This window comes from Stegostoma tigrinum, chromosome 7 (genome assembly GCF_030684315.1).
Source record: "Stegostoma tigrinum isolate sSteTig4 chromosome 7, sSteTig4.hap1, whole genome shotgun sequence".
Lineage (NCBI taxonomy): Eukaryota > Metazoa > Chordata > Chondrichthyes > Orectolobiformes > Stegostomatidae > Stegostoma > Stegostoma tigrinum.
In genome coordinates, this window is record NC_081360.1 from 89,362,514 (window position 1) to 89,378,335 (window position 15,822).

General features: G+C 43.2%; 1 protein-coding gene across 6 annotated transcripts in view; it reads left to right on the plus strand.

Annotated features, from left to right (window-relative positions):
• si:dkey-3d4.3 (RING finger protein B) overlaps window positions 1-15,822 on the plus strand; it is an 86,781-nt gene that overhangs the window by 57,373 nt on the left and 13,586 nt on the right. For all 6 annotated transcript variants that reach the window (XM_059647516.1, XM_059647518.1, XM_059647514.1 and 3 more), the window contains 4 exons: window positions 1,319-1,401; window positions 4,277-4,355; window positions 10,902-10,951; window positions 15,600-15,720. In XM_059647516.1, coding sequence (XP_059503499.1) covers window positions 1,319-1,401; window positions 4,277-4,355; window positions 10,902-10,951; window positions 15,600-15,720 — 333 coding nt within the window. The remainder of the gene's footprint in view (window positions 1-1,318; window positions 1,402-4,276; window positions 4,356-10,901; window positions 10,952-15,599; window positions 15,721-15,822) is intronic.

Sequence of the window (15,822 nt, forward strand, 5' to 3'; positions counted from 1 at the left end):
AATTAAAGACCCCATTTCCACAACATGCAGATTGAACGTGGTTTACAAAATACCATGCAACGACTGCCACAAACATTACATTGGTCAGACAGGAAAGGAACTAACCATCAGAATATATGAACACCAGCTAGCAGCAAAATGGAACAATGAATTAATATTTATATATTCAGACAATGAAGGCCATCAATTTAACTGGGACAAAATAACCATAGTAGCCCATGTCAAACACAGACACACGGGAATTCCTAGAGACATGGTTCTCCACCCATACTTCAATCAGCAAACATATAGAATTAGACCCCATGTACAAACCCACACAGATCAAAACCGGAAATGACACCATTCACCGTAACAGGTCAGACAATATGAACTCCAAGTGGAGTAAAATAACGTCGCTTCATCGGAGCTCCATTGATGATGTCACCTAGCATGGTGACGAAATGTCTGAACAAAAACAAGCCAGCTTGTTGAGCAAGTCAACAACCTTGTAATACTGGTTTGTTCAAGTATGTGGTCACAGAGTTTCAGGGCGGAGGAGATTACCAGAGGGTTGCAGCAGGAGCGAGATCCACTGACATCTTTCCAGAGGGACCTTCTCTTGTCCAACCCTTCCGTCTCATCCCCAGCTCCTTGACCTGACACAACCTGTCCATCTCTCCTACCTATCCATACCACCCATCCCACTGACCAATCCCCACCACTCCCTACCTGCACTCACCTATCACCATCCCATCTACCGTCCACAGCCCCACCCCTCCTCTCTCCATTTACTTGCCAGCTCCCTTACCCCTCTCGATTTCTCAGAAGGGTCCGGACCCGAAATGTTAACTTTACTGCTCCTCCGATGATGCTTGGCCTGCTATGTTCCTCCGGCTCCACGTTGTATTAACAGTCATAATGCAGCTAACAGTTTTCTTTCAATTCTATTATAATTTTCTATTAACTTCCAAACTTACACTTTGATCACAATCCTGTTATTCCAGTTTTGCTTTGCATAGCTCTATAACATTTGTAATCAATTACCTGACTTATGTCTGGAAATAGCCTGCAACATTCCTGGTTTGTTTCTCTCCATCCTGATGCTGTCAACAATATAAATTTATTTAACAAGGTACCTGATTGGAGTAATTCTTAGATACAAGATAATCCCCTGCTAACTTTTAAACTTTTTAATCCCTTCTCTCTTGATTTGTCCAGATGTGGCTGATCCCTTCCTCTCCTGGCATTTGATCCCTAAAATTTCCATGCAGTTTTATAAAATCCCCCTCTTCTCAACAGAAATGTGTTGCCATATGGTTGATGTCTCTGTATTTTTCAGCTCTGAATGACTGGGAGGAGTTGGACAGGGCAGCTGGAACTGCACCAGAAGAATTGGAGGAGCCCTCGCTGGTAGCCCACGAAGTAAGAATCCAGTAGTTGTGATCGAATGCTTTCGTTGCAAGCAGAACAAATTTACAGATTGGGTGCTCGCAGTGTGGGCTATCAATGTTGTAGGTGGCTAGTTTAAAATATATATACTGTATTCTGATTTTTTTTTTCCCCAGATGCTACAGTAGCAGAGTGGCAGACGTGGTTTTGTAGCCATTGTTTGTTAAGCAGCTTGATAACAACATGCTCGACTCTGATGGCAAGAGGAAGTAATGACTCAAGGCAGACATATTTCCCTAAAGAAAGGAATATCTCATCAGCTATTGATCATATACAGGTCAACTGCAAGTGGGTTGCACTTGGAATGGTCACAAAAGACATTACTCATGTGGGATGATTAATAGCAGAGATAGCAAATATTTACCATTATCATCATCGTTGTTGTAGAAATCTCAAAATGAGCAAGTTGTTGCACAGTGTGAGAATGTATGAGCGTACGAATTAGGAGCAGGAGTAGGCTATTCAGCTGTTGAGCCTGTTCCACCATTTAGTAAGATCCCAGCTGATCTGATTATAATCCCAAATCCACGTTCCTGCCAACTCCCAATAACCTTTTTGCTTCCTTGCTTACTAAGAATCTCCTGTGCCTCTGGCTCATGCAAAAAGAACTTGCATCATTTAGTTTTAAATAGGTGGCTCCTTTTATTTTTAAGGAGTGATCCATAGTTCTAGGTTCTCCCACAAAAGGAAATGTTTTTGCCAGATCCACCCTAACAAGACCCCTCTTACTTGTCTAAATTCTACAGAATACAAGTCGAGCATGCCCAACCTTTCCTCATAAGACAATTCACCTATTCCAGGTTAAGTTTGGTGGATCTTTTCTGAACTGCTTTGCTATTGGGATCCCATAGAACACTGCCTCCGGTCATCAGCTTATACAGAGAGGAGTCAATTCTCATAACTTTACAAATTACTTTATTAGTGTATTTAACAAGACATGTTGCTTAAATGTTTTTATCACAAAACTAGCCCATGTATATTTTCCCCACAAACTGAACCATGACCTACTTAAATATCTGCCGGAGTTCTCTGACTCTCCGCAAGTAGTCACAGAATATAAAAGCTAATACCTGATCAGTATAGCTGCTGCTGCAGACCAGGGCTGATGCTGGCCAGTCGCTGCACTCTGTCATCAACATATCTTTGACGTAGGGTCTGCTTCTGCAGTGTTTGCCATCTGGAGCTTTCACTAGCTGCATGCATTAAGGGTCATCTTTTTATTCTTTCTCTTATCTCTCTCACTTTGGGGTGCTGTCTTCTTCCTGTTGGCTCAAGCTAGTTCACTTATTTCATGCCATTACCTTACTGGCCCTGACCCAGAGACCTGGGTAGCATTACTTCATTATTTCTCATCCAAATAAGGCTGTTGCATTACCACCTCTTTCTTACTTTTTGCAGAGCTTAGTTAATTCAAACCAATTTAAACCAGCTCAAACCTGGGTGCAGGTCATTTTAAGTTCACACGCTGCTTCCTTCTACGTGTCAGCACCTTTTGCATTCAGTACCTCCTGTTAGCGATGTCAGCGACTAGTACTGCTAGCTCTTTCTCCATCTTTCTGCAGCCTCTGGCTAACGTCTCCCCAGGCAATGATGTCAGCAGCTTGTACCTTTCTATCTCTCTCTATCTCTGTGCAGCCTCTGGATAATAGCTTCCAAAGCATTTACATCCTTATTTAATTAAGGTGAGTAATACCATACACATTGGCGAATCATATCGTATCTACAATGTCCTATATCACCTGAAGAATAACCTCCCTACTGTTGTGTTCAATTCCCCTTGAAATAAACTGTAACATTTCCTAATTACTTGCTGTACCTGCATACTAACCTTTGTGATTCATGGTTTAGGACACCAGAGTCCTTTTATTTCAGGACTCTGTAATCTTTCCCAATTTAGTTATCGTTGATAACAATTTCTTTTGAGAGCCAGCATCTAATTTCATCCCAATACTCTGAACCAGAAGGAAATTATACCAGAAATAACAAGATGTAGAGATGGATGAACGCAACAGGCCAAGCAGCATCAGAGGACAGTGGAAGTTATACTGAGCATTTCAAAAGGGCTGGTTTATTTTCAGCTGGAGTATTGTCTCAAATGCATTATTGATTTTGGGATCTGAACCTTAAAGATGCAGGGTAGATTTTACCACAGTGATGTCAAGATGAGAGCCTTCAGCCATGTGGAGAGATTAGAAAAGCTGCAGTTGTTCTCCTTGGGTTAAGGCAAGATTTAGTGGAGGCATTCAAAATCATAAGACACTTGACAGAGTAGACGGGGCTTGAAGCACTGTACGCTTGATAGCCTGAGGGCATGTGTTTAAGAAAATTGGCAAAACATTCACAAAATCATAGACATGATATATCACAGAAGCAGGCTGGTATTAGGCAGTACATTCCAGATCTTTCCCCATGGCCTTAAATTTGTGCCCTTGTTCTCAATCCTCACACCCCTCAATTACAGTCAGGGGTAGATTAGGTGAATTCTTGTAGCAAGTTTTGATTTTCAATAATTTGAAATAAAGTTCCCAAAAATTCGGTCAAAGTAGGTTCGGCGGTAACTTTTGCAAAAGTGAATTAGATTTGTTTGCAAGGGAGAAATTTAAGGAGACTTAGGGTAAGAATAGGGAAATGAGACTAATGCACTGCTCTTTCACAGAAGATCAATAGTTATTATATTTGTGACTACTTCATGTTATATGACAGGGTGACATACCTTATTTTCTTGACCACATCTCTTAAAATTAACAAGAGTTGCTTGTGTTTTGAAGGGGCAGTTAACTTTTGAAATCATTTTTATTAACTTGTATATTATTGTAGCTTTGAAATCTTCTGTGTTTTGATTTGGAAGGGAATGATCTATGTGTTTGGCGGAATGGTGGACTCTGCATATACTCAAGGGAAAACACCTCTCTGGATCTACAATATTGGTAAGAGGAATGTATTGCAAGCAGTTGTGATACAAGTGTGTTTGGCCCTTAGCCCCTCAGTCTTTGTATTCAAGAGGGCAGAGTAAAATCATACCTGAAGATCCGACCAGTTAGAGATATTACAGAAAAATGCTCATTAGGTTATAGAATATTTTGCACTGACCTGGAGGAAGGGGGAGTATAGTTAGGAATCAGAAATTGGAGGAAAGATACAAAAGTGGAGCTCTAAGCCATCTGCGACTAGACGGAATCAATCTATCAATTAGACTTAGCAAGATTCAGGACTTCACAGCAGCTGTAATAAATGAGAAACCCGTTTTTTGTTTAATCACAGTTTTCCTTACAGTTGTTAAATCATCTTGCATGCACATGGATAGTCAAAAGTACCGAAATCATGCCACTTCGATGGTTTTACAGCTATTAAGTGTTTGACTCATGTGGAATCTATTTCATCGCCTATCTGATCTACAAAATGGCAATCAAGTATTTTAATTTTACATTTTCTAAAGAAGTCAACATTCTCTTGAGATTTTTTTATTCCTGCACAATACAAGTCAACTGGCCAGGTAAGTATTTGGTAACAGTCGGGAACAGAATATAGGCTTGTGGGCCAATGTTGACTTCACGTGTAAGGATGTGATAGCACTGATGGAAGTGCAGAGCACATTAACCAGAATGTTGTTTGGGACAGAGTATTTTAGTCAGGAAAAGAGACGTTGACAGGTATTGACAGGGTGAATAAAAAGCAGCTATTCGAGATAATGGGAACTGCAGATGCTGGAGAATCCGAGATAACAAAGTGTGGAGCTGGATGAACACAGCAGGCTAAGCAGCATCTTAGGAGCACAAAAGCTAACATTTCAGGCCTAGACCTTCATCGGATGAAGGGTCTAGGCCCGAAACGTCCGCTTTTGTGCTCCTGAGATGCTGCTTGGCCTGCTGTGTTCATCCAGCTCCACACTTTGTTATTTAAAAAGCAGCTATTCCCCTGGTTTAAAGTGTCAGCATCGAGACAGCTAATTTTAAGTGAGGGGTTTAGGAAGGATTTAAGGACATGATGTTTCATGCAGAGGATGGTGGGAAATTGAAATGCACTGCCTGAGAAGGTAGTAAAGGCAGGAAACCTCGCAACCTTTAAAGAATAAAAACTAAAAGAACTGCGGATGCTGTAAGTCAGGAACAAAAGCAAAGTTGCAGGAAAAGCTGAGCAGGTCTGGCAGCATCTGTGAAGGAGAAAAAAAAGAGTTAACATTTTTGTTCTGGTGACCCTTCATCAGAACTGATGGTGGCTGGGAAAACGTCAATTTATGTGCAGAAATTAGGAAGTTGGGTGGAGTACGGAGTAAACAATAGGATAGAGTCCAACGAGAGAGAGACAGTTGGACAGACAAAGGAGTTGCAAAGAATCAGGTTGGGAGGGTGAATAGTTGTTAGTGTTAGGAACCTTTAGTGACTAACAACAGTGGGTGTGTAATGGCAGGCCATGTGGTAATGAGGCCTGGTATGTGGGGTAGGGGGGCTGAGACATGGGAAAGTTTAGGCCCTAAAATTATTAAACTCAATATTGAGTCCTGAGGGCTTGCATTGGACTTTGCTGGAACACTGCAGCAAGTCAGAGACACAGATGTTGTCCATGGAGCAGGGTGGTGCATTGAAGTGACGGGCAATAGGTAGTTCAGGGTCTTTTTTTGCGAGCAGAACGTAGATGTTCTGCAAAGCGGTCACCAAGTCTAAGCTTCGTTTCCCCAATGTAGAGGAGACCACATTGTGAGCGGCGAATGCAGTAGATTAGATTCTGGGAAGTGCAGGTGAAGTGTTACTTCACCTGGAAGGTATGTCTGGGCCCTTGGATAATAGGGAGGGAGGAGGTAAATGGGCTGGTGTTGCACCTTCGCCGGTTACAGGGGAAGGTGCTGTAGGGCTGTGGGGAGGTGTTGGGGGTGTGGGCCAGGGTGTCCTGGAGGGACCAGTCCCTGTGGAATGCAGCTAAGGGAGGGGAGAGGAATATGTGCCTGAAAGAGTACTTGGATGAGCACTTGAAATATCGTAACATTCAAGGTTATGGGCCACATGCTGGGAAGTGGGATTAGTGTCGATAGGTTGGGCACAGACTCGATAGGCAGAAGGGCTGTATGATTCTATGACCTCGCCAGATCTGGGTTGATAAATGCAACATAGAACTCTTTTTCCAGTGAACCCCAATCATGTCCCTACATTTGGGCCTTGGAAGAGCTTTGGGGTTCACTGTTTTGTTTTCTGTCAACAACACTTGAAGCCTTCCTGAGCATGTCCGTTTTAAGTCTGGGCTCAGTTGCATGAGAATTCTAGATGTAACAGCCAGTCAACCTCCTATTCCTAATACTATCTAACATCATGTTCCATCAACACAAGGGACAGGTTTCTAATAATAACTGCAGTTCTTCACTCTTGAGGCATCACTTCCTCCCCACTTGGTTGGCCAAGTACCAAATAAAATGCCAGTTTCACGTTTAATTCAGTTATGTTTTCCCCTGGAGTATATTTTTCTACCTTAATTTGCAGAGATCCCACAGCAGAATGATGAATGCTTGAAGTTATTATTGATTATAGTTAAACTTTCATCACTCCATTTACAAATAAAATACAAACAGAGGGTGTCTAAGAGTTAAGTGACATGGGCCCCATAACCTCATTACCATTTGGGAGTATTTGAGCAGTAATTACTGCCAGACATTCCCAGCAAGCATATGTTTCTCTTAAATTTGAGATAAAATGAAGTGACAAATCCATTCCGAGAGGAAAGGTAAAGTTGCCTTAGTCCCAGAGGACCGCAGGGCTGATGGAGAGTGGAGAGATAATGGGAACTGCAGATGCTGGAGAATCCAAGATAACAAAGTGTGAAGCTGGATGAACACAGCAGGCCAAGCAGCATCTCAGGAGCACAAAAGCTGACGTTTCGAGCCTCGACCCTTCATCAGAGTGAAGATGGAGAGTGGAGATGGTTTAACCTGAAGGTCACCATACCTTAGGAGAACATAGAACAGGCCCTTCGGCCCACGATGTTGTGCTCAACTTTTACCTTAAACCTAAGTCTATCTAACCTCCGCCGCTGCCTTAAGCCACTTAAATGCCCCTAATGAAGCCGACTCCATTGCCCTCTCCGGCAATGCGCTCCACTCCCCAACCACTCTGAGTAAAGAATCCACCTCCGATGTCTCCCCAATATCTACCTCCTTTCACTTTAAAACTATGTCCCCTTGGAAAAGCTACCTCCACCGTAGGGAAAAAAGTCTCCTGGCTGTCTCCTCTATCAGTACCTCTGATCATTTTGTACACCCCTATCAAGTCACCTTTCATCCTTCATCGTTCTAAAGTGAAAAGCCCTAGCCCCCTCAACCTTTCCCTGTAAGACCTTCCCTCCATTCCAGGCAACATCCTGGTAAATCTCCTCTGCACCTTTCAGGGATGTATAGGCTAGTTGGATTGTGATGAGAAATGCAGAATTACAGGGATAAGGTAGTGGTTGGCTTCAGGTGGGAATCTCTTTTGAACAGCAGTGTGGACTCAATAGGCTAAATGGCTTGCACACTGTACAGATTCTAGTTAAATGGGTCATATCTGATTTGCACATTAATTCCACCTAAACACCTCAGATCTTTGGTTAACTCATAAAACCCTTGCTTATCAGAGGCTAAATCAATTAGTTGTGAAATTTTCAGGAAAGACTGTTCCTAATTTCTACTAATCAGACTGAGCACTGCTGTCAGTGTACTGTCTAAGCTGCAAATAACACTAATCCCTTAAATTGAAGAATGTTCCATTTTCCCCGTGTCCATAATAATAACCTGAGCAAGTGCACCCAATTTTTATTTACCAAAGGATAGGTTCTGTTGGGCTGAGGTTGGTTAACACAGCAGCCTGCATGGCTGGTTGTCAGGCAGAGTGACTAACGAGGTGACCAGAACTGGACACAATACTCCAGATGTGGCCGAACCGGGCCAAGAAGGAAGAGCTTAAGAGTACATGGACCTTCGTGGTAAACTGAGCAGATACAGGACTTGAACCCACACTGTTGGTGTCACTCTGCCTGACAACCAGCCATGCAGGCTGCTGTGTTAACCAACCTCAGCCCAACAGAACCTATCCTTTGGTAAATAAAAATTGGGTGCACTTGCTCAGGTTATTATTATGGACACGGGGAAAATGGAACATTCTTCAATTTAAGGGATTAGTGTTATTTGCAGCTTAGACAGTACACTGACAGCAGTGCTCAGTCTGATTAGTAGAAATTAGGAACAGTCTTTCCTGAAAATTTCACAACTAATTGATTTAGCCTCTGATAAGCAAGGGTTTTATGAGTTAACCAAAGATCTGAGGTGTTTAGGTGGAATTAATGTGCAAATCAGATATGACCCATTTAACTAGAATCTGTACAGTGTGCAAGCCATTTAGCCTATTGAGTCCACACTGCTGTTCCAAAGAGATTCCCACCTGAAGCCAACCACTACCTTATCCCTGTAATTCTGCATTTCTCATCACAATCCAACTAGCCTATACATCCCTGAACACTATGGGTAATTTAGTTTGGGAAATTCATCTAACCTGCACATCTGTGGACTGTTGGAGGAAACCGGAGCACTCAGAGGAAACCCATGCAGACACAGGGAGAACATGCAAACTCCACCCAGACAGATGTCTACAGGTGGAATTGAACCTGGGTCCCTGTGCTGTGAGGTAACTGTGCTAACCACTGAGCCACCGTACTGCCACCCTGAATGGGGAAGCAAAGTCAGTGGGCTAAGTGGCAAGCTGGATGTTTGGGACAATCCAGCAGCATACATGGTCACCTGCAACTAGATTCTATTTGCCATGTTGGAATTGGAATTCGAATTCATCCTTTTAAATGCTAAATCTCTGCTACAGTTGCTTGGTGTCTGTACGCAGCTATGCCAAGCATTGGTACTAAAATATCGGGGGGAGAAATGGGTAAAATATTTTTGTTTCATTAGAAATACCATTTTCATGGATGCTTGCATACTGATTCTAGCTTTAATTAGTGAAGTTACATTACGCAAATATCAATTCAACAATATTGTAATTTAATTAAAAACCAAACAGCACCACTCATATAAATACTGTAGGTGTAACAGCAGGTCAGAGATGAGGAATTCTGTGTTGAGTAGCTCACTAGACTCCCCAAAAGCTGTTCACTTTCTGAAAGGCACAAGTCAGTTGTGTGATGGAATTCCACACTCCCTCTCCTTCCCACAACTTGCCTGGATGAGTGCAACTCCACCAACAACCAGAAACACAGCACCATCTCGGCCAAACAAGACTGTTTGATTGGCACTCCAGTTAATACCTTCAACTTTGGTCCCCTCCACCACTGACCGAATTAGCAGCAGGGTATAGCATCTAAAAGATGCATAGCAGAAATTCACTAAGGCTGCTTTAGACTGTACTTTCCAAATCTCTAATCTCTAACATCCAGAATGATAAGGTCAGAGGATCTGTGGGAATGGCACTGCCACCAAGTTCCATTCCATATCACACACCACCCTGACATGAAACTGTGTGGCTATTCCTGGTTCGCAATGCTGGGAATTCCCTTCCTACGAGCATGGTAGTTCACCTTCCTCCCCTTTCAACTGGAACGGTTCAAGTAGGTAGCTTACCACTACCTTCTCGGTGAAATTAATTATGAGCAATGAATACTGTTCTAGCCAGCAATGTCCACGTCCCATTCAAGAATTTTCTTAAGAACTGGAGCGCAACAGAACAAAGTGAGTTCAAAAGTAAAGTGATGACCTTCCCCCTTCCCTGTTTAAAACATATTGGGTCATCTCAGTCAGAGCATGTTGTTGTAGCCAGCAACTTGGCATCGTGCGTGAATATGAATTTACAAAATACTCCAATATCTGCTATTGTGGGGATTCTGAAAGGTCTACTTTACAGTTTTAAACAAATACCACTGAATAATTGAATCTTCGGAAGCACACATCATCTTTCACTTGGGTACGATTCAAGTGTGACAGAAACAAAGACGGAATTCTTCTGGGTTTGTAACCGTATGGTGTTCTTCTGCAGTGATTGGAAAAGGATCAAAATCCCTAGCATAGGGTCGATGTCAAAATAGCCACAGGGTAATTCTGTGCTTTTGCCAGAGTAACTTCTTTGAGATGTTGCAGTGATTGAAAAAATTATCAAAGTGATATATGTGCTTAATCCTATAAAATTTGTGTTATCCTAGCGGCACTATTAATGGAAAGTGGTCTCTCCCAGTATAATCCAATGTTTTAATATTATATGCTTTGTACGTAAACATAAAGCGAAAACAGAAGTTAAGCATACTAATCTCTTGGGGAATTCCACAAGATTGTATTTAGGAGTGCTTTGAATCCCAAGAACATGCGGTATCTTGTTTTCTTCAATTTGACATTTTTCTTTTGGCCATTTTAATAAAAGACTTTGTTTTCTGACTAATAAACTCCATGAACAACCATCTTGTGATTCACACAAGTAGTTGCATGTCATATTGGATTTAAACAAAGGTTTTATTTTTAACAGATGGTGAGAGATGGACTTGGTGGCACCAGACATTTTCTAGTGAAATCACGGTAAGTAAAGCTGTTCGTTGTGTGTAAGGGAGAGCGCTGATATTTACACTTATTTTCCAAAGAGAAGCTAAAACAGCCTGGGTCGTCTTTGTTGATAGATGGCAATGACACAATTACAAAGAAGGGCAATGGGGTTCTCTCAATTTCTAGCCAATATTTAATCCATCATCACTTTTTTTTTAAAAAGCCTAGTTTTATCACATTGCTGTTTCTGAGAGTTCGCTGCTATGTGCAATTTGACTGTCAAATTTCCTCCATTACAGTAGTGACTATCCTTCAGAAAAGGACTTTATTCGTTGTGAAATGCTTTAGAGCATCCAGCGGTCACAATGGATGCCATGTAAATGCTAATCCTTTATATTTTGTTTGGTTGAATAGTAGAATTGCAGCATATAACAGGCCTTTCACCAATCATTTATGATGTCTTTACGCGAATCATACAGTCTACACCCATTCACCTACTCACTTTCCACAACCTCAGTTTGCACTTATTCAGACATCCTAGTTCCCCCTTTTCATAGTATTCCTGTGCTTTACTTCTGCAGTGCTTTGCAAAAAGAATTCTGCATTCTGTGTGTGCTGGATTGTTTTCTGCCTTTCAATTTGATTGTTTTGCTTTCTTAAAATCATAAATGTGTGCTCATTTATCATTTACCTAAGCAACCATGGAACCAATCTGTCACTATCCATCTTGTCATAACTTGCATATTTTTGAGTGTTTCTGTTGAGCACGTTCCTGAACACACTTTTTAATTCGCTAATAGGGATGTAGCATCATTGGCTAAACCAGGGATGGGGCAATAAATACTGGTTGATGTGGTGTATTTGGATTTCAGCAAGGTGTTCGATAAGGTACCTCACAGTAGGCTATTGTACAAAATGCAGAGGAATGGGATTGTGGGAGATATGGCAGTTTGGATCAGAAATTGGCTTGCTGAAAGAAGACAGAGGGTGGTGGTTGATGGGAAATGTTCATCCTGGAGACCAGTTACTAGTGGTGTACCGCAAGGGTCGGTGTTGGGCCCACTGCTGTTTGTCATTTTTATAAATGACCTGGATGAGGGCGTAGAAGGATGGGTTAGTAAATTTGCAGATGATACCAAGGTCATTGGAGTTGTGGATAGTGACGAAGGACGTTGTAGGTTAGAGAGACATAGATAAGCTGCAGAGCTGGGCTGAGAGGTGGCAAATGGAGTTTAATGTGGACAGGTGTGAGGTGATGCACTTTGGTAGGAGTAACTGGAATGCAAAGTACTGGGCTAATGGTAAGATTCTTGGTAGTGTGGATGAGCAGAAAGATCTCGGTGTCCATGTACACAGATCCTTGAAAGTTGCCACCCAGGTTGACACGGCTGTTAAGAAGGCATACAGTGTTTTAGCTTTTATTAATAGAGGGATCGAGTTCTGGAACCAAGAGGTTATGTTGCAGCTATAAAAAACTCTGGTGCGGCCGCACTTGGAGTATTGAATACAGTTCTGGTCACTGCATTATAAGAAGGATGTGGAAGCTTTGGAAAGGGTGCAGAGGAGATTTACTAGGATGTTGCCTGGTATGGAGGGAAGGTCTTACGAGGAAAGTCTGAGGGACTTGAGGCTGTTTTCGTTAGAGAGAGGAAGGTTGAGAGGTGACTTAATTGAGACATATAAAATAATCAGAGGGTTAGATAGGGTGGATGGGGAGAGCCTTTTTCCTAGGATGGTGACAGCGAGCACGAGGGGACATAGCTTTAAATTGAGGGGTGAAAGATATAGGACAGATGTCAGAGGTAGTCTCTTTACTCAGAGAGTAGTAAGGGAATGGAACACTTTGCCTGCAATGGTAGTAGATTCGCCAACTTTAGGTACATTTAAGTCGTCATTGGACAAGCATATGGACGTACATGGAATAGTGTAGGTTAGGTGGGCTTGAGATCGGTATGACAGGCTGGCACAACATTGAGGGCCAAAGGGCCTGTACTGTGCTGTAATGTTCTATGTTCTATGGTCGACCTTAAATGGTCATCAGCTGTCGCCACTGAACTGTTGCAATCCATATGCTGTGGGTACACCCACAATGCCATTAGGGAGGGAAATTCATGATCCTCACCAAATGATAGCGAAGGAAAGGCAATATATTTCCAAGTCAGCATGGTAGTGACTTGGAGGGAAACTTGCATGTGGTGGTGTTCCTAGACCCGTAGGGTTGGAGTGGGGTGGGTGTTGGCGGTGCGATGGTGAAATGGCATCAGGAATGCCAATGCTAGACACGACACTGGCAGCTTACTTCAGCGGATGTAGTTTGGTGCCAAAACCGTGGAAATGGCTCTGCATGGTTAAGAGGCATGGTTAACACGAGATCGTGTCCTGTGACGTATAAAGTTCGGGTAGGTGAGGCGGCTCTGGACAAGCGCATGGACCATGTGAAAGCTGAAAATTCGCAAATGGATCAGGAGCAGAGCATACCCTGCCCGTCAGAATCTGTGGGTTCTCCCCCCACTCTCTGTCTGTCTGGTGTCGAAGGAACCTTGGAGTCTGAGATGGACATGGCAGGTGTCACAGCCTTGACACCTTTACCACCTGAAGAGGAGGATGAGTTTCTTCCCAGATTGCCGGGCACGGGAGATGGGCTACGGTCCACTACACGCCATCCATATCTGAGGCTGAGTCCAAGGAAGCAGACCCAGTGTGAAAACGCCCCAGGACCAGTTTCAAAACAGAGGCCTAAGTCCTGGGATTTGGTAAGGGGGATTGTAACAAAGTCAGCCGGGTGGACTGCATTGAATCTGAGTTCTCTGATGGGGGCTATTAATCTGGTCCAATCAGGAAACCAGAGCTGATAGACGTAAACAGGAGTGTCAGAAGATCTGTTAACTCAGAACTACCTCTGAGGAAGCCGGACTAATGTCAAATAATGTGCACGTGTGAATAAAATATGACTTGGTGATGGGATACCAGCCTCTTGTGGAGTGATTTCCCCAAACCTTCCCCTCATTCGCCACTTGGCTGCATGACACCTTGACTGGCAGCTATCCTTGCCAACATTCCCGCTCACTGTCTCAAGTCTGCGAACTGACCTTCTTGTTCATCACCTCTCTCCTGCTCAACTCCCTCTCACTCTGCAGATGCTGTAGTGAATAACTCACTTCCTGAGCGCGCACAGCCTGCCTACCAGCAATAAGGCACAAGCCAAGAGTGTGCTGAAATACTCCCTACTTCCCTGGATGAGTGCAGCTCTAAGAAACATGACACCATTCAGGGCAAAGCAGCCCACTGGATTGGCACTGCACCCACAAACATTCACTCCCTCCACCAAAGCTCAGTCCACACTGTTGCCGCTATCTACAGGCTGCACTGCAGAGAATCATCAAGGCTTCTTAGACCATGGCCACTGCCATCTAGAAGGGCAGCAGTTCGACAGAAACACCACCACCTACAAATTCTCTCCAAGCCACTGTCCTTCTGATTTGGAAATATTTCATCATCTCTTCAATGTCACTTAATCAAAATCCTGGTGCTCCCTCCCTAACGTCATTATGGGTCTACCTGTAGCAAACGAACTGCTAGGGCTCAAGCTCACTACTGCCTTCTCAAGGACAACAGGGATAGTCAATAAATATTGAGACCAAGATAATAAATTGTGAAGCTGGACGAACACAGCAGGCCAAGCAGTATCTCAGGAGCACAAAAGCTGACGTTTCGGGCCTAGACCCTTCACCCGAAACGTCAGCTTTTGTGCTCCTGAGATGCTGCTTGGCCTGCTGTGTTCATCCAGCTTCACACTTTATTATCTTGGATTCTCCAGCATCTGCAGTTCCCATTATCTCACATATTGAGACCAACCAGCAATGCCGACATGCCATGAACAAAATGTTATCAAAAACATTACAAAACAGGGGCGACACGATGATAAGTGATTGACGTTGCTATCTCATAGCAACAGGGACCCAGGTTTGACTCCAGCCTTGGACAACTGTGTGGAGTCTGCTCCTTCTCCCCGTGTTTGCGTGGGTTTCCTCCGGGTGCTCTAGTTTCCTCCCACAGTCCAAAGATAAGCAAGCCAGGTAGACTGGCCACGCTAAATTGCCCATAGTCTCCAGGGATGTGTAAGTAAGGTGGGTTAGCCGTGGGAAATGCAGGGTTACAAGGATAGGGTAGGGGTGGTGAGTCGAGGTGGAATTCTCTTTGGAGAGTCGGTGTGGACTAATTGGGCTGAGCAGCCTGTTTCCACATTCTAGGGATTAACTTGGGCATCTGGAATCCTGTCATATTTCCATTTCCATTCATAATCTCACGTTTGCCAAATATTCCGCTTAGCCAGAAGTTCAAAGCCTTCAACAAACCATGTCATTTTCAAAGCTGTAAGTAGTTCATCCAGTCTCACTTGTCTGCCTCGTGGGAAGGATGACAGAAGCCATATTTAATTACTGAATGAATATGAGAAAGGAAACTGGCCCATTGTGCCTATTCCAGCTCTCAGAGCACCCTACTTAATCCTACTCACTACCTTTTCTCTTTAACCCTGCTAATCTTTTCAATTCATGTAATGAACCTGTCTTCCAAGGTGTAAGCTTGTCGGTTGTTATCCGCCTTTTCTACCACATCACAGTGCATTGGATGACTGAAAAATAGTGGTCATACAATTGACAATGATTACCTTCTGTTTCTTTAGAAACAGGTACCCAAAAATAGGAAGGGACACACTGCTGTGGTGTTTGAGGCACAGATGTATGTATATGGCGGTTACGTTGATATCAAGGGACCCTCGCAGGAGTTCTGGAGCTTCAGCTTTGGTGAGTGAGACTTCCAGCAATTCATTCCCATTATTTCAAGAATAGGTTTTTGCTTTGGATGTAACATGCAATATTTAAGACATTGAGCGTAACAAGTCAGGA